Source organism: Syngnathoides biaculeatus, chromosome 8, assembly GCF_019802595.1.
Source record: "Syngnathoides biaculeatus isolate LvHL_M chromosome 8, ASM1980259v1, whole genome shotgun sequence".
Lineage (NCBI taxonomy): Eukaryota > Metazoa > Chordata > Actinopteri > Syngnathiformes > Syngnathidae > Syngnathoides > Syngnathoides biaculeatus.
Window position 1 is genome coordinate 2,890,634 of NC_084647.1, and position 24,880 is coordinate 2,915,513.

Here is a 24,880-nt window from a genome sequence, read left to right on the forward strand (position 1 = left end):
AAACCTTTGTGCGTGTGATAGGGACGCAAAAAAAAAAAACAGAAATCAGAAGGGGAGAAATAGTTTTTCACTGCACTGTATAGCTAAGGTGCATCTTGCATCTTAAATGTTTGTTCAGTTGTTCTTCTCTCATCTCTGCCAGGTTTGGTTGTACCCTATAGAGGTTGTTGAGTGTCAGTGCATAGCAAATATTACAAACCTGAATTCCGATGAAATTGAGATGTTATACATCCATCTATTTTCCAAATCTCTTATCCTCACAAGGGGCATGGGTGTGCTACCACCGAGTTTAGCTGATTTGGAATGAGACGTCCTCAAAAGGGTCATAGGTGTGCGGCCACCGAAGTCAGACTAGCTAGGTTCGACTTCGGGTGAGAGGTGGGGCACACCCGAGACCAGGGGTGTTCAATGTGTCTGGTCGATCACGTGACAGCGTGCCAGAAAAAAAAAAAGACATCAAATGCTCTCTCTTGCAAACTCCCGAGGGGCCTGGACGTCTACTGGCTTAAGCAGAGGGACACCAGAGGGACACGTCTGGCGCTGCAAGATTTGAGTCCCTGGCTGTGTCCTGTTTTTTGATGGTAGCTTTGTTACTTTGGTCCCAGTTCTTTGTTGGTCATTTAAGAGGCTCTTCTATCATCCTCATTTAAAGTTTGCCACAAGCCACCTGGGAGAGACACCAAACATATGGAATAAGGTGCTCTGGTCAGATGAAACCAAAATTGAACCTTTTGGCCACAATGGAAAACAATATTTTTGGCCTAAAAACCCAGCTCATCACTCTGAACACACCATCCTTACCGTCAAACATGGTGGTGGCAGCCTCATGGTTTGGGCCTGCTTTTCTTCAGCAGGGACAGGAAAGATGGTTAAAATTGATAGGAAGATGAATGGAGCCAAATACAGGATCATTCTGGAAGTATACTTGTTGGAGTCTGCAAAAGACCTGAGACTGGGACGAAGATTTATCTTCCAACAGGACAATGATCCAAAACATAAAGCCAAATCTACAATGGAATGGCCAAGTCAAAGTCCAGACCTGAATCCAATCGAGAATCTGTGGGAAGCGCTGAAGACTGCTGTACACAAATGCTCTCCATCCAACCTCACTGAGCTCGAGCTGTGTTGCAAGGAAGAATGGGAAAGAAATTCAGTCTCTCAATGTACAAAACAGATAGAGACATACCCCAAGCGACTTGCAGCTGTAATGGCAGCAAAAAGTGATGCTTCAAAGTATTAATGCAAGTGTGTCAAATAATATTGCACGCCCCAATTTTCAGATTTTTATTTAAAAAGTTTAAAATACCCAAGAAATTTTGTTCCGCTTCACGATTGTGTCCCATTTGTTGTTGATTCTTTAAAAAAAAAAATTATTATTTTATATCTTTATTTTTGAAGCCTGAAATGTGGCAAAAGGTTGAAAAGTTCAAGGAGGGCCGAATACTTTCACAAGGCACTGGAAGTGTGTCGACCTCCCACATTATATAAAGCTTGTACAGAGTCCCTTTACCTGTTGTTGGTTCCTGTTATAGACAGTGCAGTGACAATTGTATAAATGAAAAAGTTTAAAATGACGAATCATGCAATAGTCTACAAAATATATTACGAGTACTAATATTGATTGGACCAGCAGGATGTGAGTGAATATCCCAATAATACCACAAGGCATAAAATATTAAATCTGCTGATCAAGAATTTAATTACTTACGAGCCAGAGGGAAAAAACTATTGGAATGCAGGCTAGATTTGACTTGCATTGATCTGTAGCACTTTCCCGACGGAAGAAGCTGGTAGAGCTGGTGGCCAGGATGTGGAGGATCCGAAAGGATCCTGCCTGCTTTGGACCTAGTTCATGTTGTGTATAATTCTCAATAGTGGGTAGAGTGGTGCCGATAATCCGTAATCTGTTGTGATGTCTGTTGCAGTCGGCGTTTGTCCTTTTTTTAAGACTGTGGTGGAAATACACAGTACTGATTGGATGACCGCTGTGTAGAACTGTCTCAGCAGCTCATGTGACAGACCGTGCTTCCTCAGAAGCAGCAAGAAGTACATCTTTTGCTGGGGTTTTTTTGAGAATGGAGTTGATGTTAGTCTCTCACTTCAGGTCCTTTGAGATTGTAATTCCCAAGAAGTTGAAGGTCTCGACAGTTGACACAAGGCAGTTGGACAGTGTCAGGGGCAGCTGTGGTTAAGGATGCCTCAGGAAGTCCATAATCATCTCTACAGTCTTTAGAGTGTTCAACCTCAAATTGTTTTTGACCACACCAAAGCTCCAGTCTCGCCACTTCCTGTCGATATGCAGACTCGTCGCCGTTTTTGATGAGGCCAGTGACCGTGGTGTCATCTGCGAACCTCAGGAGTTTGACAGTCGGATGCCATGAGGGGCAGTCGTTAGTGTAGAGCAAGAAGAACAGAGGGGAGAGGACACAACCTTGGGGTGGCCGGGTGCTGATAGTGCGCATGAATGAGGTGGTGTCCCGCAGCCTCACCTCCTGTGTCTTGCCCGTCAGGAAGTTCTATATACACCGGGAGATGGCAGGCGTGACGCTGAGCTAGACAAGTTTGGAGGAGAGGAGTTAGGGGGATGATGGTGTTAATTGCAGAGCTGATGTCCACGAACAGGATCCTCACATAGGTACCCTTGTTGTCAAGATGTTCAAGGATGAAGACGGCATCATCCGCGGACCTGTTGGCTTGTTAGGCAAACTGCAGTAGGTCCAGCTGGGGGCCTGTGACGCTCTTGAGGTGATCCAGAACAAAGTGTTCAAAGGACTTCATGACCGCAGATCTCAAGGCAACAGGCCTGTAATCATCAAAGGAAGACTTTGTCAAGACTATTAGGAATGGGAGCACACATTAAAAGTTAGTAGATGAGGGTTCAGTGTTTCTTTTAATGCCAGACTTATCCGCAGATTTCACCAAGAAACATCTCTAAATTGGAAAAGTATTATCGAAATTCCTCTCTCACTAAGACATTCCAATGAGCCCGGCTGGAAAACTGACAGCCAATCAGCGTTAGCCATGCTTGCAGTGCTTCCTGTTCCGACCCCCCCCCCCATTACTCGCAGATATACACTATCTGGCGTTTTGTGGACAATTTTTATGAAAAATAATTACAAACAAAACAAAAATAGCCTGATGTACAATGTTCAAGCCGGTGCGCTTGAGTCAGAATACACACATCCAACACCTGACGTGTTATAGAGGGGTCGTGGCACTAACGACGAACAATCACAGTCCTATTATATTGACCGCGGAGATTTGATGCTTTTCTGAGGGGTTGGTTTCGATATAGAGATTGTACAGTAAGCGTGGCCAGACTTTTTTTCCCCCAAAATTGTACTTTTCAAGCAGTCAGCCTCTCGCGAACGACCGGCGGCGGGGGGAGGGTGGCGATGTGCACGCGCGGATCTCCTTAAATAGTAGCCAGGAAGTGTTGTGTGCTCAGAGGTTAGGTTTCTTGGCTGGCGCAAATAAAAGTGTTTCTGACAAATGAGAGGTCCGATTACACAAAGCTTCTTGCAATTGTTGGGTGGTGTGCAAACTTGGCATATTTGGTTAACATTTTTCATCATCTGAATGAACTGAACACATGTATCCCAGGCTGAAATGAAAACCTGCTTACAACCACAGTTAAAGGAAATTGATTTCGCTCAAAGCTTCAATCTGAAAACAAAGTGGAAAATGGACGTCTTTAAATGTTCATACCAAGCAATGGGAAAATGTCAACACAGGAGCATAGTGTGGGATAATGGGGAAACATTTAAAAACACTTGAGGAGAAGATGTCATTTTATTTTTTCTTCAGCCTCCATATGATATCTTGAGTGGGTGAGGGACCCATACAGTTCAGCATCTGTCGATGGAAAGGACATGACTTTACAGGAGCTGGTGAATAATTGAACTAAGACAAGATCCTAGTTTAAAGCTAAACTGATATACGATATACCTTTTGGACAGTTTTTGGTTGACTACTTCCAAGGAGTACCCCATTCTGTCAAACAAAGCTATTTTGACATTGCTCCCATTTTCCACAAAATATCTCTGTGATGTGAGCTTTTCAAACCTGACTACTATTAAAATCAAACCAGAGAGACTAAGAGCTGTTGAGGAAGAGCTTTGTGTATGTCTGTTATCAATTCCTGCCAGAATATGAACTCTGTGTTCATCCAAACAGCTCCAGGTGTCACATTGAGTGAGTAAATTATGATTATTAATTGTATTTTGTTTTGGTGAGAACAACTCTGTCATTCATATAGGCGATAGAGATTCATTTTTACATTTTCTGCTTGTGGTGTGCCGTGGGATTTTTTTTTTTAATAAATAAAGTGTCCCTTGGCTCAAAAAGGTTGGGGAAAAAAAAAACTGCCTTAGGGTTGCTGTGGTCGTAATGCCCACCTATAAAGTTCACCTTTCCTGCCAATGTACTTTTTTGAGAGGGAGTGAAACAGAAAAAAATGAAAGATTGGAGGGAAAATATTTACTCATCCCACTAGTTACATCAGTAAAAGATAATACATAATAGAATGAAAAGAACAACAATTTTAAAAAAACTTTTTTTTTGGTGAGTTGGGTGTTTACAAACATCAAGGTAAAAGCGAAAAAGCAACATTGTGAAATATATTGCACAATATGTTTTAAATGTAAAGAATATTGTACACATTTGTGACATTTTATTTATTTATTTTGCAGTTGTAGTGTATAGTTTACTGCAGGGGTGGCCATCACGCAGCTCCCAAGCCGCATACGGCTCTTTACCTCCTTTTGTACGGCTCTTACATACATACAGTACATTTTTAAAGGAAAAAACATTTTCTACATACATAAGCCGCACCTGTCTATATGCCGCATGTGCCCTCATTGAAACATGAGATATTTACAAAGAAAGAGTTTTCAAAGTTTTAATAATACACCTGAGCTTTTCTTTCCAAAAGTGCCTGTGACACGGCAGTGACACAGCAGCAATATGGTAGTGACACAGCACTAGTTCAAAAAAACATACTGGTAAAAGTCACTGAGACCCATCTTCATCTTCCTTTTGTCCACTGAAACCATCAAATTGCTTGAAAACTGCGTTATATGTATTTCTTCTTGTATTTTCCATGATGAGGGTCTGTTCACGCTAATTTTATTCATGCACAAAGTGCAAAGTTACATTAAACTTACGTCTTCCTCCACACATATATTCCACCTGTCTCACTTACCCTTTCTGCTCGAGCGCCCCTGGCGGCTGTTAGAAAAAAAAAAAGCATAAATTAGCCACATCATTGCATAAGCCGCAGGGTTGAAAGCGTGTGACAAGTCATGGAAATTATTGTACATTGAAGGATAATTTATTTAAAAAATGCCTCCGTGATGTCGCTGAAATCTTGTCATGAAAACAAATATTTTAAATAATTGGTATCAGACACTCTACTGTCCCCCCACACTGTTGAACAGAATATCAGACATTAGCATGGCTACTGATTCACAGTTTCACTCAGACCCTCAATCATGTGACCATTTTAGTGTTGCATTAGATGAGAGATGAGATCCCAATACTGTAAATAAGAGGAATGAGATATGAGTCATTAAGCACAGGTGACAGTTTAGTGACATACAAGCTTGGTTGAACTGGTAGTTTGTCTGTGTGACAGACCACACAATTATTTTATTTTTGTTTAATTAATGGCCTTGGCCTTGGTACTCTGTAGCAGTTGATCATGTTGGTGTGTGATTTACAATAAATCTGGCTGAGCGAAGGTACGTCTGTGAGGAAGCAATGATGTTCATGTGTGCTCTTTGCCTTAACACAGTAAAAAAGAAAAATGTGGCTCTTCATCTCTGACTGGTTGGCCAACCCTGGTTTCGTGCAATGGAACACTCTTATTGCTATGGGCAGGAATGACCTGCTGTCACACTCCTTCCTTCATTTCGGGTGTAAGTCTGGCACTGAAGGAGCTGGTCAGGTCAGAGGGAGGAGTAAAGTGGAGACATGCTGGAAGAGGCAGAACTCCACACTGAAAGAAATCCTTTTGAGTGGAGGGGGCAAGAAGAAGTAAAAAGGAGCATTAAAAACACCCCACTCTCCATTTTGCTGTTCATATGTAATTTTACACTCTGGTAGAGATTCAACATGGGGAATCGTGGGTCTCAAGAGGGGGACGACTGTCATGGTAGGTGTCGTCAAGATTAACAGTCTCTCTTTGCAGCCCACCCCCCACTGAGCTGCTCGTCGCTGATGCGCATGTGCTTAATGACTCATATGTCATTCCTCTTATTTACAGTATTGGGACACTGTCCAAGAAAAGTTGCATTCCTCCTTCTGGGTTTCTGGTTGTGAGCATGCTCTCTCTCTCGCTTGGTCCTTCCCTCCCTCTTCCAAACTATCATATGTGGGTTTTGACTATATTTAGGCTGTGTTGCTCTTGGTCAACAATGCAGACTCGGTAATGTGAGTTCGACTATAACACAGTGGTGGAGAGTTAGTTTGTAGTTGCTGCCGAGCAGAAAGAGCCACTTCTTCAAGTTGAACATTTTGTACACCATGGTGACTGGTCAGCTAATATCAATGAAAAACAGAATGTCTTGTTGACATTATCGACTGTGTGAGTCAACAGAGGTACTTTGAACTTAGTGGGGTTTTTTTATGGTGGAATGGGTTTATGTAAGTAAAACTTTGCCATTTCTTTACGCTTTAATTAATTTATAATAGGGTTAGTAATAAGGCGGCGGATTTGGTGGAAATATACGATGTGGAGAAAGATGTTCTTGTCACAGTCTAGAGGCCTGCCTATGGACCTCATGGTTGCTCTCAGAATTTATAAAGATTGCAGTCAGATACAGTTAATAGCCTGAATTCAATGAAATGAGCATTGTTAGTTTTACTGCTTTTTATGCTCAAGACAGGCGGCACGGTGGAGCAGCTGTAAAGTGTTGGTCTCACAGTTCTGAGCTCCAGTGTTCAATCTTGGCCCCGCCGTGTGGAGTTTGCATGTTCTCCAGGTGCCTGCATGGGTTTTCTCTGGGCATTCCGGTTTCCTCCCACAAGATGTAACATTAATTGGACATCCTAAATGCCCCCAGGTGTGTTTGTGAGTGTGACTGTTGTGTGTTTCGATGTGCCCTGTGATTGGTTGGCAACCAGTTCAGGGTGTACCCTGCCTCCTTCCCGTTGACAGCTGGGATAGGCTCCAGCACACCTGCGACCCTTGTGAGGGTAAGCAGCTAAGAAAATGAATGGATGGATGCTTAAGACAGCATATTTTTCTAACAGGTTAAAATTTCAAGTTATGAAATACAGTGGTACCTCTACAAACACGCTGGTGGTACACGCTCACAAACTTAATTGGGTTCCATGGTGATGAAAAATGAATAAAAACACAAAAAAAAAGTTGTACTTTTCCAATGTGCGTTAGCAGGTGACAGCGCTAGCGTGTATCGGTGACAGTCGGGTTTCCAAGGGAATCATAAAGCATCATGGGTAAAGATTGACATCCCTCCTAGCCAATGGGATGCCAGGAAGATGCTCGGAAGAGGCACATTGAGATAAACAGCCGCACTCACAATCACACCTAGGGGCAATTTAGAGTGTCCAATTTATGTTTGTTTTTAGGGATGTGAGAGGAAACCGGAGTCCCCGGAGAAAAGCCACACAGGCACGGGAGAACATGCAAACTCCACACAGGCGGGGCCGGGATCGAACCCGGGACCTCAGAACTGTGAGACCAACGCTTACCAACTACCCCACTGTGCCGCCCAATAAAAGAATATTTAGCATTAATAAAGTGCATTATTAAACACTGGATATGCAGTGTGTCAGTGACAAACACAAGCTGTGGTTATAGTGGATATAAATACCCCCCTTGTTCTGCCATCATTGTTGAGGAACCTTTGAAGTGACTGATGTGTCATGTGTTGTAACAGCCTCTATTTTTTTGCTTCTTTGAAAGTTGCAAGCATAAAGGCTGTGGCACAGTAGACTGAGAGAATTCATATGTAGTGTGGTGTGGTCGGTCGTCAAGTTCATGTGGTCCCTTCAAAACTGAAAGACAGTGAGTATTGCATAATCAATTTGTTGATGTACTACAATGTTCAATTACATTTGGCAATGTTTGCAGGTAAAATACTAATGGGATAGTGTGGCAGGATGTGCCGGTAGGACGTATGCGCCATTGCTAAAATTAGATTGTAGCAGCTCATGATGTCTTAATGGTGGCTTTCTTGTCCTTTTTCATTCCTTTTTCTGTTAGAATTTTGCTCCAATTCACTTTTGTCAACTCGTGCAAGTTAATTAAAAAAAAAAAAAAAGCAAGGAAACCCATCCTCCGTGACTCAAATCCTGACATGCTGGTGAATATTCTCATTCATCCAGATCATCTAATTCTCAGGGCATCGCATTGATCACAACTAGATGGTTGAATTAGATGCCTATCTCACTGTCTTGGAGACTAGTTGGCGACCATGTGACGACTCAGGGTTCCGCTGGTTGCAGACATCTCTTGAAGCATTCTGGAGATTAGCCAGGTTGCGGTGAAATTGCAGATTCAGTGTTCCCTCATTATTTGCGGGGGTTGTCCAGCGCCCCATGCTGATAATAAAAATCTGTCAATAATGGACGCTGTATTTAAAGTGCCACTGACACCTAAATATACATTTTAAAATAGGTATTGTTATCAAAACTACATATAATATGAATCACTTTGATGATAATATGAGTCGGAAAAAGTCAGCTGGGAGCGTTTTATTAAAGCACAAAGTTGCAAAAGTATGACTCCACATCCCGGTGGCAGCCATATTGTCTGTGACTTCTCGTCCGTGCATCACACTAAAGACCCCGGCATTGAAAAAATTCTGTGCCGAATGTAATGGCAGATGAACAAGAGTGATTTCGGGTTTTTTCTGATGCCCCTTCTGAGACTGAAGCTTTTTTTCGAGGAAGAAAGCATCTCAGAAGCGACTGAAGCAATCGGGGCCATTTTATCATATCGTCTTGAGCTATATTTAGACGATATGTGGTTTACTTCTCCATTAACAACAGCCTCCCCAACAGATTGACGACGACGCCGAACGACCCGATGAAATATTCAAAGTGACTAGCCCATAATTGTTAGATTTCCTAACCCTTTTACAAGTCTTGTGTAGGCAGCGTACTCAGGAGGAACCATTGTAGGCGTTGTAAATACTTCAGGGGTGGCCAGACACTGGTGGCTGGTGGGGAGTAGAGCTCCTTTCTCCTCCCTGCCAGCGGTGCGACAGCACACACCAGGCAGTCACCCGACCCGACCCACCTCCACATCGTTGGAAACGATGGCCCACATCGGCGGCCCGCGTGCATGGACACATCGAGCACCCATGACTTTATTAAGTTATGACGCAGATATTTTGTTATGTTCTGAGAGAAGGATTACGTCATTGAATGCAGATTTGTAGAATGTTCCTATAAGGACAAGGATGGCTGTCGACAGGTTTTTATTAATGCTACTGCTTTCGGACAAGTACACGGACACCACACTGCCTTCCCGGAAAATTCACTGGAAATAATATTCCCCTATTTGGAAGATCGACTCTGGTGACAATACGTCATTTAGCTAGTTAGCTTGTCTTACACGATACTAAACTCTTTGTACTTCTATTTTGTTATTGTTTTGTCTTCTATTGTTTTGTGTGTAAGTAAATTGTTTTAAACACAATGCAAGTGCTTTGTTATATTTTGCCGGTTTGACCAAGGGGATTTATTCTAAATTCACATGTAATATATGCAATAAACTGTGAGACAAATTAGTCCCCTGCCCAACTATTATTTTTTTTAATAGCTCTATACACCTCTACGTGTCACACAAACACACAAAGCTCTTGTCCTTTGCACCCGTGCAATCCATTTTTCATGATGAATCGGGTCTTTTGGAAACATGTGAAGAGTGAATCCATCATCTTGAGTGTTTGAGCAAAATCTAGTAATACAACGAGCCGGCAAATTGGCTAACACGCAGAAAAAACAGCTAATTTCTCACCGGTATGATCGATATAAACACTCGACCCCACCACTGTAGGTGTCTGCAAAAAGGGGCACTTCCTGGTTCTAGTTCAACACAAAACCCTCAAGAGACTTTTCACGGCGGGAGATAAAAAAAATCGCTCTACGGCAACATTCTAATGTGCTGTGAACAAACAAGTCTATTCCGGCTGATTTTTTTTTTTTTTTTTTAATAGCATACTAAATTTGAAGTTAAAGTGTCAGTGGCACTTTAAATACTAATATATGATATGTATCATATTTTTGCAACCGTAAGGTGTACTTAAATGTCTTACATTTTATCCAAAATGGACAAGTCTGTTTTATGTGTACAAGTTCCATAATCTGTAAATGTTGTGTGACTAGTCCAATGCAGTATTCTTGGACACACTGGTTACATTGTTAGCATGTCTGGTGCACGTGTTTAACCATGTATGTAAACTACCAAATGATGGTGCTCACAAGGCAGTGAGGAACAATTGCAATTTCACATTTTTAAACAGAAGAAGCTTACATTGCCCCACACACTGACATTGTAGGCAAGTCATTACTTAAGATGTTGTTCACGGTCAAGGTGTCACATCCAAACTAAAATTATCACACCACAGCAAATAGAATAGCAAAACTAGCAAATAATAAAACAAATAAACAATGAAGAAATAATTGACACAAAACATGCACTGCAAATGCTATTTACATACTCCCAGCATGCTTTGCAGCACTCCCACCATGCTTTGCATTAAAGAGGTCCTTACTGCCTAAATTTATAAAAAACAAAATTAAAATCTGATTTTAATGTCCATCCTTCCATTTTCCTAGCCACTTATCCTCACAAGTGTTGCTAGAGTGCTGGAGCCTATCCCAGCTGTCAACGGACAGGACACAGGGTATACCCTGAATTGGTTGCTAGCCAATCGCAGGGCACACCGAGACAAACAGCCGCACTCACATTCATACCCAGGGGTAATTTAGAGTGTCCAATTAATGCATATTTTTGTGATGTGGGAGGAAATCGGAATGCCCGGAGGAAACCCATGCAGGCACGGGGAGAACATGCAAACTCCACACACGCATGTCTGGGATTGAACCTGGGACCTCAGAACTGTGGGGCCAACGCTTTCTAGCTGATCCACCATGCATCCACCATGCCGCCCAATTTTAATGTGATTCAATATAAACGTTCAACAAGATAATATGGTGGTGTCTGTCTCGCACAAACTTCTGAGGACTGGTGTTCAAGTCACAATCCTGCCTGTGTGGAATTTGCATGTTCTCCTTGCGTCTGTGTGGGTTTTCTCTGGGCACTCCGGTTTCCTCCCACATCTGAAGAACATCCATTAATTGGAAACTCTAAATTGCCTCTAGGTATGATTGGTATGGTATAGTACTAGGTATGAAGAATACCAAGGCTGATCTCATTTACCCAAAAACATATTGATGATCCATAAGACTTTTGGAGAATTATTCTATGGACTGACAAGTTACACTTGAATTTAACTTTTTGGAAAGGTCCAACCCGTTACATCTGGTGTAAAGATGGCACAGCATTTGATAAAAAGAAGCATACCCTGAGAACGCCCGATCTCGTCAAATCTCGGAAGGTAAGCGTGTTTGGCCCTGGTTATTATTTGGATGGGAGACTGCCTGGGAATACCAAGTGCTGTAAGGTTCTCTCCCTGGCTAAATGCAGAGGGGTTGCGTCAGGAAGGCTCTCCGGCGTAAAAAACTGTGCCAAACAAATGTGTTCATCTAAGATGACACACTGTGGCAACCCCTAATGGAACAAGCTGAAAGGAAAAGAAGAAAGAAGAAGATTTGATAAAAAGAATGTAATGCCAACAGTGACACATAGTGGTGGAGACCATCAGGTTTGGGGCTGCTTCGCTGCCCCAGTCAATTATCACTATCATTAGTGTCAACTATAACCAATGGGAGACTATAGTAGCAGCCAGGACAACTTGCTGTGATTGATGGAACAATTAATTCTGCTGTGTACCAGAAAATCCTTAAGGAGAATCTGTCTGGCCATCGGTTCGTGTCCACAAATCATGCAGCAGGACAATTATCAGAAACCCACCAAGCTTAAATGGCTAAAAAACAAAATAATTGAGATTTTGGAGTGGCCAAGTCAAATTCCGGATTTAAATTCAGATGAGATCCTGTGGTGTGACCTTAAACGAGCAGTTCATGCTGGAAAACCGTCCAATATGGTAGAGTTGAAAAAATTCTGCAAAGAAGAGTGGGAGAGAATTCCTCCACAGCAATGTGAAAGACTCGTCACCAATCATCCCAAACGGTTGATTTCACTTATTGCTGCCAATTGTGGCACAACCCCTTATTAGGTTCTGCGGCAATTACTTTTTCAAAGAGGTTCAGAAAGGTTCGGATTGTTTTTTTTGTTTTGTTTTGTGCCTTCATGTTTTGTTCAAATTGTCATTTGAAAAATTCATTTTATTATCTTCCTTGGCTTATCTGTGAGTGATGTTATTTATTTGATGATTTGAAATCTTTGTGTGTGATATGGGATGTTAACACACGTATCTCTTACCACTAAATGAAGAAGATTTTACTTCTTGCACGACTCTTATAAGGAATAGTTCCTATAAACAGAAATGTCTCTTGGACTTTGTTCTTGTTGCTTTGTTGTTCTTTGTTCTGAATGTCATACCAGGACAGCACCGACTGCTGGGGAAAAATTCCTTGTGTGTTTTTACACACTTGGCCAATAAAGTTGATTCTGATTCTATTCTGATATGTAAAAAAAAAAAAAAAATCTGGAAGGGGGCGAATCAGGAAGGGCATCCGGCATAAAACTGTGCCAAACAAATATGCGTTCATCTCTAGCCGAAAGGAAAAGAAGACTGTATATTTGTTTTTATCTTCTGAATTAAATGCTCCGCATATTGTCTGATGTGTGTCAGATGAATGGATGTCCTTTTATTGGGAAATAGGGACGGACTGTATGCCAATTTCAGCTTGTGAGCAAGAGCCCATCATTTAGATTACAATCAACTTTAATTCTGAAAATTAGTAATTATGTCCCCGTATCCTGAACCTGACAGCTAAATTTTGCAGCTTGTGGGCAGTGAGACAACATTCTTATGCATTAGTAGTAATTGAGAGGGCAGTATTGCCCCTGTTCAAATGGGATTGAAAAAAATAAAATGAAGATGAATAATTTTCATAACTTTTCTATCATTAGTGTCACCTATAACCAATGGGAAGCTATAGCAGCAGCCTAAACTTTTTTTTGGGTTAAGTGGAATTTGTAACCGTTCAGAATTCCCCCCACCCTGACAATGGGCCCCAGTTTCTGCTAAAGAAAAATAGCCACAAAGTATTATATTACTAGGACCATGCTTCACTGTTTAGTATGTTTTTCTTTTGGTTATGAACAGTATTACTGTATGTATGTGCTACATACACTTTTGTAAATTATGGCCCAAAAATACCGCCTTGGTTTAATCTAAGACTAACAGATTTTCCAACATGCTTTTGGTAGGTTTTACGTGTTTTTGCAAAATGTTTGGACACATTCCTTTGTCCCAAAGCCCAGCTATATACTATGTAGAAGATGGGCGATTATCAAATATACTAAACCTTGTAAGAATTTCCTACAGTGCCTTCAATGTTGCTGTCACCCATAGGTAACCTCCCTGATGAGTTTTCTTCATGTGTTTTCATCAATTTTAGAGTGATGTCTAGTTCTTGGTAATGTCATTGTTGAACCATATTTTCTCCTCTTGATGAGAACTGTTTTCACTGTGTTCCATGGTACAATCCCAGTATTGGAAGGGCAAGATCAATATCTTTTTTGTTGTATATGGAAGACATTTGGGTATCAGTTTCAAAAATGAATATGAGATCAACATTCAGAATTCCATTTTTCATTTTATGGTATTTACATCTAGATGTGTTGAACAACTCAGGACTGAGCACTTATAAATTATTTAGCTTGGTCTTTTATGTCGCAAAAACCTTATATTTGAGTAGGTGTGTGCAAACTGTGTTTAAAAAATGTTTAATATGTTGTTCTGGTGAAAGCCAAAGCAGCAACTGGCACATTGTATTATTTCCTATGCACATTTGAGCCTGGTTCACTTATCTTTCAAATTGTGGGCCAGACAGTTTATTAGTACCAAAGCACCAGGTGGTGCAAAGCCCCTCTTCAAATAAGAAACATCTTTATTGGCCCAGTATGTTAAAACAGGAATTTAAGCACTGTAGTTGAAGCAACTCTAGCACTTTGCCAAAAAATAAATAAATATAATCCACTCTAAGTCAGTATACATTTCAGACACAAATGTATTAGTGTTTAGAATTGCAGTAATATGATCATACTAATCATCACTGTTTATAATATTTTTGTAATGAAATAAGCTTTTCAAGGCCCTTCTCAAAAACTCACTGATGTTTGTGCTTGCATGTATCCTAGGGGAAAATGTATCTATTTAATTGATTCCCAATGTAACTTCACAAAACACATTTAATACATCACTCTGGCAAGTTTAAAAGTACATACAGCCCTCAACATCACTTTCATTATTCTACATGAAATTGGTTGGACATGTTAATAGGATGCCAGAGAGGTCTCAATAATGAGCACGGCAGTTATTTTGAGTGTACTGGATCAGTCAAATGAGTTCTTTAAACAGGTTTGTTCAAAAGGTTTCTTCACCGACTTGATCACTTCTTTTTCATAAAATCATTTCAGTGCTTCCTCATTCCGTGAATCATCCATCCCTGGGGTTCACATTCATTCAACATGTTCACCGAAGCACTATATCCATTGTTGATGCTGTGTATTTTAAAGTAGGAAAGCTGGGGATTTTTTTTTTTTCCAAAGCACCTTTGCATGCAGGGAGCTCTGCTAGCGACCATCCTACCGCGTCTGTTTACGTCCATCCAGTGGGAAGGGGGGTAATGGTGCACCTGCGTGTCGCCGTAAATGGGAGGCCAGCTTGCTAGAACGTGCCTTTATGTTGTTGCGCTCGACGTATTGGTCACACCTGACTCAAGCGTCTTTTATTTTTATTTTTTTGCCACGCCGTCACACAATTGACCAAAACTGCCTCGCGATCAACGACACATTGAGCACCCCTGCTTTAGAACCTCCATTTAAAAATAAATAAATAAATAATTAGAAATAAAAAGAGAGTTCCGTGCTTTCCACGATAATGGCATTATCTACAGTGGATAAGTGAATAATAATGGATAATAATCTTTAGCTGTTGTATTGCTAATCATTATGATAGAATATCTTTGGCCCCCCAAAAATGTTTTTTTGCACCTCACATGAATGAATGACAATCTACATATTGTCGACTGTGTTGCATTGTACTCGCTTCATTCCTCAATGTCACGCTTATGTCAGTTGCATTTCACAATTGTAGGATTAATCTTGTATGTTTTGGTTAATCGTGTTCTGTCTGGTCCTCAGCCGGGGCCTACTATCCAGCCCAGCCACAGTTCCCACCCCCAGTGCAGCCAGCACCTGTTGTCATGAACCCTCCCCTTCAACAGCAGCAACCCCAACCACAGCCTCCACAACATGTCCACACCAAACGGGAACGTAAACAGGTCGGTGTGAATTGCCTCTAAGTATGAATATTCATTTGAATAGTTGGCACGGTGGCTCAGCTAGAAAGCGTTGGCCTCACAGTTCTGAGGTCCCAGTTTAAATCCCGGCGCCGCCTGTGTGGAGTTTGCATGTTCTGCCCGTGCCTGCGTGGGTTTTCTACGGGCACTCCGGTTTCCTCCCACATCCCAAAAACATGCAACATTAATTGGACATTCTAAATTGCCCCGAGGTGTGATTTTGAATGCGGCTGTGTGGCTCTATGTGCCCTGCGATTGGCTGGCAACCAGTTCAGGGTGTAACCCTGCCTCCTGCCCGTTGACAGCTGGGATAGGCTCCAGCACTCCCGTAACCCTTGTGAGGATAAGCGGCTTAAAAACTTGATGGATGGATAGTTGTCTACTATATGTGTTCCCTGCTATTGGCTGGTGACCAGTTCAGGGTGTACCCTGCCTTTCCCTCTGAGTCAGCTGAGAGAGGTGCCAGCACACCCACAACAAAAGTGAGGATAACCAGTGTGGAAGATTGATGGATGGCTAGATGGATGTCTGTTAATGAGGAATACTTTGACAGAATCACTATTGTAAGGTCCTACAACTTTAAAATATCTTGTTGGCAAAAGTGACCCCTATTGGGGATATTTACTTAAACTTGGCATTTTATCATCACAGTGTTAACAAGTTAGAAATATTTGGTGCCTTATTCGTGGACAGTACAGCAGTAGCTGGGAAGAGTTCCGGTACTTTTCCATTAACCAGGGTAGGATTTGAACTACCAACCTCAGGCCAAGTCCCAACAGACAATGGTGGGATGGAAACGCAGGTTAGCACCAGGAACACACAAGACACAAGTGTTAATGAGGGATTGCAAGACTTACTAAGTATGTGGATCGTGGTACCGCTATGAGAGTCTGCAGTAACTCGGGAAACAGGCAGGCTTAAATAGTGGTGGTGGTTGTGGTGGTGGTGGTGATGGCTGATTGAGAACAGGTGCTGGAAGAGCAATGGGAGGGGAGAGAGAGAGAGAGAGAGAGCACAAGCATACTGTAGGGCAGTACATGACCGGGCCCCGCCCTTTACGGATACCTCCCGGCGTCCTTCCACGCTACCCTGGAGAAGTCGACCAAGAGAGTGGGATCAAGCATGAGATTCTGGGAGCTACAAGAACGTTCCTCTGGGTTGTACCCGACCCAGTTGACAAGGTACTGGAACCCCCTCTCCCTCTTCCTCATATCAAGGATGCGTGACACTGTGAAGGCTGGAGGGTTGTCAAAAAGTTGTGTATGTGGCGTGGTGGTGGTGGTGGTGGTGTTGGTTGGGGGCGATCGAAGCGCTCAAGGTGCAGGTGGAGACAGGCTTCAGCAACGAGAGGTGGAAGTTTGGGTGGATCTTAAGGGACAGAGAGAGGTTCAACTGGAAGGATTTAGGGTTGATGGTCTTGGTAATTGGGAATGAACCAGGGCGTGAGCTTACGGGATTCAGTATGGAGTGTGTGGTCATGAGAAGAGAGCCAGACTGACTGGCCCACTTTGTAGTTGGATGTCGAGGAGCGATGACGTTCCACGAGCTTTTGTACATCTTTTCATACAGCTTGTACCATCTGCCCTCTGGCGATGATCCTTGACAGCGGGAACCGCCACCACCTGCTCCTGTTACCTGAACAATGGGGGCTGGTAACCATAGTAAGAATGAATGAGGACATACCGGTTGCAGAGCTGGTGAGGGAATTCTGGGCGTATTCCATCCACGGAGGAATGAACTCCACAAAGTGGGTTAATTAGTGGCAACACAGTGGAGAGCCGATTTTGCTGGCCTGGTTTGCCCGGTACTTCTGGCCGTTGGTTTGGGGGTGATAACCTGATGACAAACGTGGCTTGGAAGTGCATCAGAACGGCTGGGGCCTGGTGCGAAGACTTCCCTTCGGTGCAGACAATGCAGGTTGAACGAACCCTCGGGCCCCTTTAACAAGGCTCGGCCACCAGAAGTGTTGCTATACTGATTGGTTGAGAGGTTAGTTTAAAATTGTGGTGCCATTGCAGGACTTTGGAACATGCCGAATCGGGGATGAACAGGCAGGTATAGGGTCCAGTCATGGGGTCAGGTTGGATCTTTTGGGCCTTCACTTGCTCACTTGACCACTTGCTCAATCTCCCTTTGTGACGACCCGAAGCAAGTGTGCGGAAGAATGTACTCAGGTTATGCTGAACTAGTGGGTGGTGAGTGAATACAGAACAAGGCATCTGCTTTTGGGTTACTCCACTGTTGAATGTGAGGGTCGTGAGGGGAAGTGCAAACTTACTTACTGTAGTTGTGGATGAAACAACAATAGAAATTTGCAAAATCCGAGGAAGCATTGCAATTCTTTCCATGTTGTGAGGATCGGCCAGTTTATGATGTCTTGGGATCTTGGAGGGGTCTGGTTATAGTTTTGCTTTTGTGATGATGTATCTGAGAAAATGTATTGAGAACAGGAGGAACTCGCATTTTTACAGTTTGACATAAGGCCGGTTCTTGAGGAGGCACTGGAGGATTTGGCAGGCATGGATGTGGTATTCTTCGGGGGAGCGGGAGAAGATGAGGATGTCATCGAGGTACACAAAAGCAAACCGGTTGAGCACATCTCGGAATACGTCAGTGATTGTTTGGAAAACTGCAGGGGTTTTGGTTAGTCCAATTGACACAACGAGATACTCAAAGTGGTCAGGAGGGTGGGTATTAAAAGCGGATTTCCACACATCTTCTCGGATATGGGTGAGATGGTAGGTGTTCTGGAGGTCCAATTTGGTGAATATCCAGGTATCACAGAGTGGTTCAAATGTGGGCTTGATGAGAGAAACGAGTGTCTTTCTTCTCCATGAAGAATCCAGCCCGACCAGTGACAAGTATGGGCGTATGAGGCCAGCATCCAAGGAGGTCATGTGGATGGATGATGTGGATCACTTTCTTCTTGGGACGGGTCAGATTGTGCAGTCGGCAGTCGGGAAGTGGGGGCCCCCCCGGCACAGTCTTATAGGCCATGGGGATGGAGGGGGAGGGTAGGGAATCCTTATTGAATATTGGTGAGAGGTAATATTCTTGTGGAACTTGTTCGAGGACTACTGGGGAGGTAGCAGGTGGAGCGTCTTGTCAGGTGGAACAGCAGAAAGCAGGCAGTAGGAATGACAATGTGGACCCCATCCAGTGAGCGACCTTGCCACCGAGGAGATTTTTAACCACCTCAGTGACTTAAACTCCAGTGATAAAAGTGCCCAACTCAGAGACCCAAGACTTTGCTTCCTCATGGAAAAGCGTGTCAGTGGGATTGAAGTATTCTCCCACCGACTCGCAATATCCTGAGTCAAGGTCAGCAGTGGTCCATCCCCATGCACAGCGTTGTTGGTGCACATCTTCCCCTCCTGAAATGGCAGATGGTGGACCAGAATTTCCTTGAAGCCATTTGAGTTTTTCCCTCAGAGATCACACAAGCAGCATTCCGCTTGGCCAGCCGGGACCCATCACCTATCTCAGGAGTCCCAGAGGCCAGAAATGCTCGCCCCAAAAACAAAAAAAGTTAACCTGATGTTTTTGGTTTTTTTTAACATTTCAGCAGCACACGGAACTTTCTCTAACAACGACGTGCTGCTCCGCCACACACTCACCTGCCTAGTTTACCTTACGCCCCCTTCCCGCTCTTAAAGGTTACACGCTGCCCATCAATGTGGTTTATAATGACAGCGACCTTATGCGCCGGCTATCACCACTGCTTTAGTTAGCAACACAAGAATAAGAAAATTACACAACTTAAGTTCCTATCTCTTAGACAGAGCATTCTGTATATTTTTGGTTGTCACTATGCCAAATAGGGGCATACACCTCTCCTTGGTGTTATGGGTTGGGTCCCTTATCTATGTTCTAGTTATTTACCTGCAGCAGTCTATGTGTAGCGCCTCACTGTGTTCTATATCCTTGGAGTTCAATAAACCGTCATTGCTTCGGAAACCCTAAAGATCTCTTATGCGCGCACAAGAAGCCAGCAGCATTTACACATTCCATAAAAACTTTTCCATCACTGCTGTCTATCTCTTAGAGATCACACTCGCAGCCTGTATAACTGTCTGTGTAGGAAGCCATTTCTGTACTGGGGTTGTCTCGGAGTGACGTCACACGGAAGCAGCTTCAACAGAGCCTCAGTTTGGAACAGACATCGGAAGCATTCGGATTACAAAGAAAACATGCACTTTGACGCAAATTTATTTCATTTCAGAATTTTTAAAATGTGTTTTTATGAAATTTTAGCTACATTTGTATGATAGAGAAATAAAACATTTCCTCTGGACGAGACCTTTTAAAATGTTCTGATGGAAATGTCAATGCTTTAATCTGAATCTTTTAATGAGCCATGTACAGTAACTTCAACGGATGACACTGATTTGACCACAGTGCATACGTCTGATGTTGTTCACAGTGGTCAAAGTGACACATAAAAAAATTGGAGGGAATGTTGACGTCAGCCTATCATCCATCTCGTCACTTGATTCAGGTGGGATAGATACGTCGATCGCACCTACTTAAAGGCACATTCTAGCAAGGGGGACTCATATTTACGGTCTCTCTTTTGTTTTTTCCTACGCCCCTCGGTAGATAGCGAATGGCTGGCTGCTCGAAAAGTAGATCTTGGGATAAAAAAAGTCTGTCCTAGAGTCTTTGGGACACGCAAACCACCCCACCATGCTAAGGTGACGACCCAAGGAGAAGCTATAACATGAGTTGCTCTAAAACTAAGCTGCTAGTGTCGCTTTTATAGAGTGGCTAGTTTTTCCTTACGTCTAAAGATGTCTGCTGTACACTACTACACCCCGATTGCATTTTTTTTTTTTTTTTTTGTAAGAGCTTACCAAATTTTTCATTACAGTTATCAGTGACACGTCTATGGTGACTAGTCTGTGGTGTATGTTTTCTGTTTGGTCAAATTTTAAGTGTTAGATTTGTTTAGGTAAAAAAAAAAAAAAGATTTGAAATGTTTACCCCATTTTGAACAAATTGTTTTTACAGACAGCCTGTAGGACCTGGTTATCTGCGTTGAGCTTGGTGCTTTTACCTTGATACTTTGACTCAGTCCCTTTTGGCAGCTTATCAGTGATTGGACTTTGTCAAGGGACAACCATGGGAAAGAGCCATTTGGGAAATAATGTCATACATTTGCTTGAGTGTGTGACTGTCCTTCAGCCATACATTTGTGCACTCACATACAGAACTTCAAACTTTGCATTGTAGTCTTAAAAATGTATTTTAAATCATGTACCATGGACATCTTTAAAAAAAAAATTAACAAAAATATTTGAATGTGTGTGCGTTTGTGTGCAAAGATCTACAAGAATTTTTACGTGTGTTTTTAATTTATAACATTTTGTTGCGAGGTGCACTGATTGCACGTAAAATCATTAGCTTTTTAATTGTTCTCTTAACCTACAGTTCATCTATCTTATGCTCAGTTCATATCAAAGTGGAAATACTGGAGGGGGAGGGGCTGTGGGACAGGTCAGCACATTGCTCAGTTCCACGTGGCCAACTATCCCCCCTCCCCTACTGAGTTCTGTGGCACTCCCTCTTCCTCTTCTGTTGGTTTCCTCTGTTCAAGTTTGCAACATATTGAGTCAAGAGTGAGGAAGAATGAGCAAAGAGGTTTATTTTGCTCGTACTTGCTCTTTTTATTTTAATGTTACCTCCTTTAAAACGTTCATTATACTTATACTGCTCTCTCCCCTACTTCCCTCGTGGGCCCCTTTAACTGTCTGTTAGTCTCTGTGGGCGGGAGTTGCACATTCCAATGCCATAGCTTTAGAAGGCCAGTGACCATCCTTTTTTCTCCTCCCTTTTCTGTTCATCAAATGATTGAAAGAGAGAGGGAGTAAAGTTGCTTGCTAGTCTACGTGCACCAGAGACCAGGCTGCCTCTGTTCTGTACTCTGCCTGGGAGAGTTAAGATTAGCTAAAACGTTCCACCACACGTCTGCTTTATGGTGTTTAATGTCAAGCCTGCAACTTGCTGAAGCGGTCACTCCACTCCAGGATGAGAATACTCTGATAGGAATAGCTACCAATGGACAGGGCCTGGCAAAGGTGAGTAATGGTCAACAACCATTTTGGTTTTTGTGTCAAACATTTAGAGGGCAGAGTCTTTGTTGTGCCTATTGCCTGAAGGTTGAGTTTGACATTTTAGCCCCATGACTGCGTGTGTCACTTTATTTAGTACCATTCTGGCTCATACCAGTTTCATGGCACAGCTGACTTGCTGGAATAAGCATGTAGTGCATGAGTGAGAGAGAGAGAGGGAGTGCTTCACAAATGTTTGTGTGGCATTTAATATGTGAGTAATTAAACCTCCATGATTTTCCTCTCCCTCGCAGCAGAGCAAGAGTCTGCCCACGCAAAACTATTATCAAGTGTGATTGGAGTTTGTCTTTTTGAACAGCAAACATTTTCACAGCTACCCAAGGCTACAATGGACCTTGGTTTGATATTTCCATTAGAATATGAATTTGTCTAGTGGTTAGTTTGGTGTAGCACAATAACACTGAGAAATGTAACATTACAATGAGAAAGGTATAGGATATGCTTCAAGGCAGGAAAAGTTGATTATTGCCATACATAGTGAGTGATTTTTGTCTCATTTACTACTTTACTATTCCTTAAATATATCTATTAATCTTCTTGAAAGCCCAACTCAAGTATGCAAAATAGTAAATTGTTTCCTCATTTCTGTTGACTACATAATACCCGTAGATCAGAATAAGAGACCCAAACCAAGGTGGTCGGGACGTCACAGAGGAGATTATGTCAGGGGGGCATACAGGCTCTACTCCAACCCCACCACAGGTAAATTTGTTGATTTATCGTACTTTGACTTCACTCATATTTTTAAAGATGATTTTATTAATTAGCATTTTTTCTTCCTGTGAGAGAAATTGGGACGTAGTTTGGATTACTTGAGATTCTACACAGTCATTAAAAATGTGACTCCTATGTTTTTACAGACTGACATATGTGAATCAAACACGCGAGTGGTCAAGGCCAGTGGTGAGAGCACCCCAGCTCCTATTGCTCCATTACAGGTTGGAGCAGGTGAGTTGCACATGAAGACAATTTGCTACATTATAATCCCTGGAGGATTGAAGTCCAAATAATCTCCTCACATTGCACAGATTTAGCACCCCAATTGAACTCCTCATTTGTACTATATAAAACTGAAAAGTATATGAAGACTTTAAAGAAAACTAGCTCATACCTGAAGAGATGGCTTTTCAGGAGTGCCTTGAAACAACGTCAGACTCAAATTAACCCTGGAATTCAGTTCAGATTATCTAGTACAAGGGTACCCATACTTTTTTTGCCCCTAGATCTACTTTTCAAGCAGTCAGCCTCACGCAATATACCAGCAGGCGGTGGGGGCATTACAGTGACTGGCATGGAGAAAGCTAGAGACAGATGGTAAATAGGAAGCCAATTTGCTAGAACCAGCCTTTATGTGCACATGGACAGAGACACATGTCAGAAGAGGCCAGGATTGATCAAACCGAATGCCATTCAATCTACCCGTCCGATCGACATATTGGTCACACCTGAATCAAGTGACGAGATGGATGATTGGGTGATGTCTTTTTCTTTTTTTTTTCTTTTCTTTTTTTGGGTGGGTGTATGCAGTCACGATCAACCATAACTGCCTTGGAGATCAACTGGTTGACAATGATCGACGCATTAGGCAACAAGATCTAGTAGGATTTACTGTGCTTTACTGAACTGGGTCTAACAGCAGAAGTCATAGCCCACTAAGAATATAAAAAGCATCAAGAGATTTAAAGTGCGATGGTCTACAGTAAATCGCATTTTCACAATAGTGACATGACCACAAACTGTCCGTCCTTCCATAACGGACAATTCAGGTTTGATGAAAATTGGTCATGGAGAGGATCGAAACGTTTTGTAGCAATATTAGAAATCTTGTAAAGTCTTTTCTGTGTTTTGTTACTAACTTAATTAAATATATGTGAAGTGGTGTAAACATGAAAAGACCGAAAACAGCATTAAGTAAACTCTGTTTCACAATTTCAATTCTCTATTTTTTGGGCATGGCTAAAACTAGACCGAAGTATGCGCTTAGGCATTCTAGCAGCAGTTGCCCCTTTCGCTGAGTCAGTGGGCATTTGGCACAATTTGGAGTTACTTACTCAAAATAACTTGGTCCATTTCTACCACTACAGCATGCTGTTAGTTATTAAGATATGCCTACAATCCGAAAGAGTACATTTTCCAAAAAAGTGTTCTGCCACGCGAAGGGCCTAAATTGAGGTGACGGATGTAGCTAAACGTCTCCGGTGCCAGTTTGCGAGCTTGACTGGCGATGGGGTCATTTTAGCATGTCAGTGCGTCATGTGTTATTTTGTTTGGGTCTACATGACATAAATTTCAGAGAACATTAACTTTTTTATCAGACACAGAAACACACGTTATTCAGCCTACAGCTGACTAAAGACATTTTAGCCTATAATGTAAGATCATATTTGATTAACACCAGAAACGTAAGTGGGTTGTATTTTCAGCATACTTATTAGATACACCCACATTGTTCAATAGCTGGCAGCTGGTCTTTAGTTTTCACAATTTTTGAGCCTCATTCTAGATATCTGGTATTTTTTTCCATCATTCATTCACATTTGGTAAGCTAGGTAAATTAGGTAATTTTTTTTTAAATTCACTCAAATTTGGCAGAGTTCTTTTTGGTGTAACATTTTCATGCCCACCCCCCCAGACAGTTCCATTTTATGAGTTTTCTGTCAATTACTTGTGCACTACATGGAGTTCAGCATTGCATGAATATATTTTTTGTTTAGCTTTGACTTACAGTGTCAAATCATTTTGTCATAATAAAATTTCTAAACCAGGCAACACTGTGTACACACATTCTTCTTCATTGATAAAATTCTTATATTTTCAGTTGTTGAGTATCAACTACTAAGTGGGTATTTGTAACTTCAAATTACATTGATTAAGTCAAAGAATTAGATGCAAACAAATAGTGGCAGTAGCTCATCTGTAAGGACCTGTGCTTTGGAACAGAGGGTCACTTCAAGTCCCGTTATAGACCAAATGTAAAAATGGAAAGTAGTTTTTGTGGAGATGCTATCTTTCTGGTTACTGTCAATGTGCTCTTGAGCAAGGCAACAAGCACACATCAAAGCTCAAGAGGTCCAGTACTACTTACATCCTACTTTCACACTGACGTCTCTACTTGCATCCCTCCATGTGTGTGATTTGATATGATGTGGGTGTATAAA

The 24,880-nt window shown here is 42.2% G+C and overlaps 1 protein-coding gene and 1 long non-coding RNA gene across 17 annotated transcripts in view; one reads left to right on the forward strand and one right to left on the reverse strand.

The window, feature by feature from the left end:
- Positions 1 to 24,880, forward strand: part of LOC133505229 (eukaryotic translation initiation factor 4 gamma 1-like) — a 97,439-nt gene that overhangs the window by 26,560 nt on the left and 45,999 nt on the right. For 10 of the 16 annotated variants that reach the window (XM_061828277.1, XM_061828279.1, XM_061828281.1 and 7 more), the window contains 3 exons: positions 15,434 to 15,573; positions 22,332 to 22,424; positions 22,583 to 22,670. In XM_061828277.1, coding sequence (XP_061684261.1) covers positions 15,434 to 15,573; positions 22,332 to 22,424; positions 22,583 to 22,670 — 321 coding nt within the window. Of the gene's footprint in view, positions 1 to 7,932; positions 8,033 to 15,433; positions 15,574 to 21,391; positions 21,669 to 22,331; positions 22,425 to 22,582; positions 22,671 to 24,880 lie in introns of those variants that run through there. The other 6 variants (XM_061828285.1, XM_061828286.1, XM_061828289.1 and 3 more) reach the window with 3 other exon arrangements.
- LOC133505232 (uncharacterized) lies at positions 1,802 to 16,773 on the reverse strand. Its single transcript, XR_009796178.1, has 4 exons — positions 16,449 to 16,773; positions 5,204 to 5,229; positions 2,632 to 2,803; positions 1,802 to 2,552 (listed from the first exon to the last, which is right to left on the reverse strand). It is a non-coding gene; the product is annotated as an uncharacterized LOC133505232 (long non-coding RNA).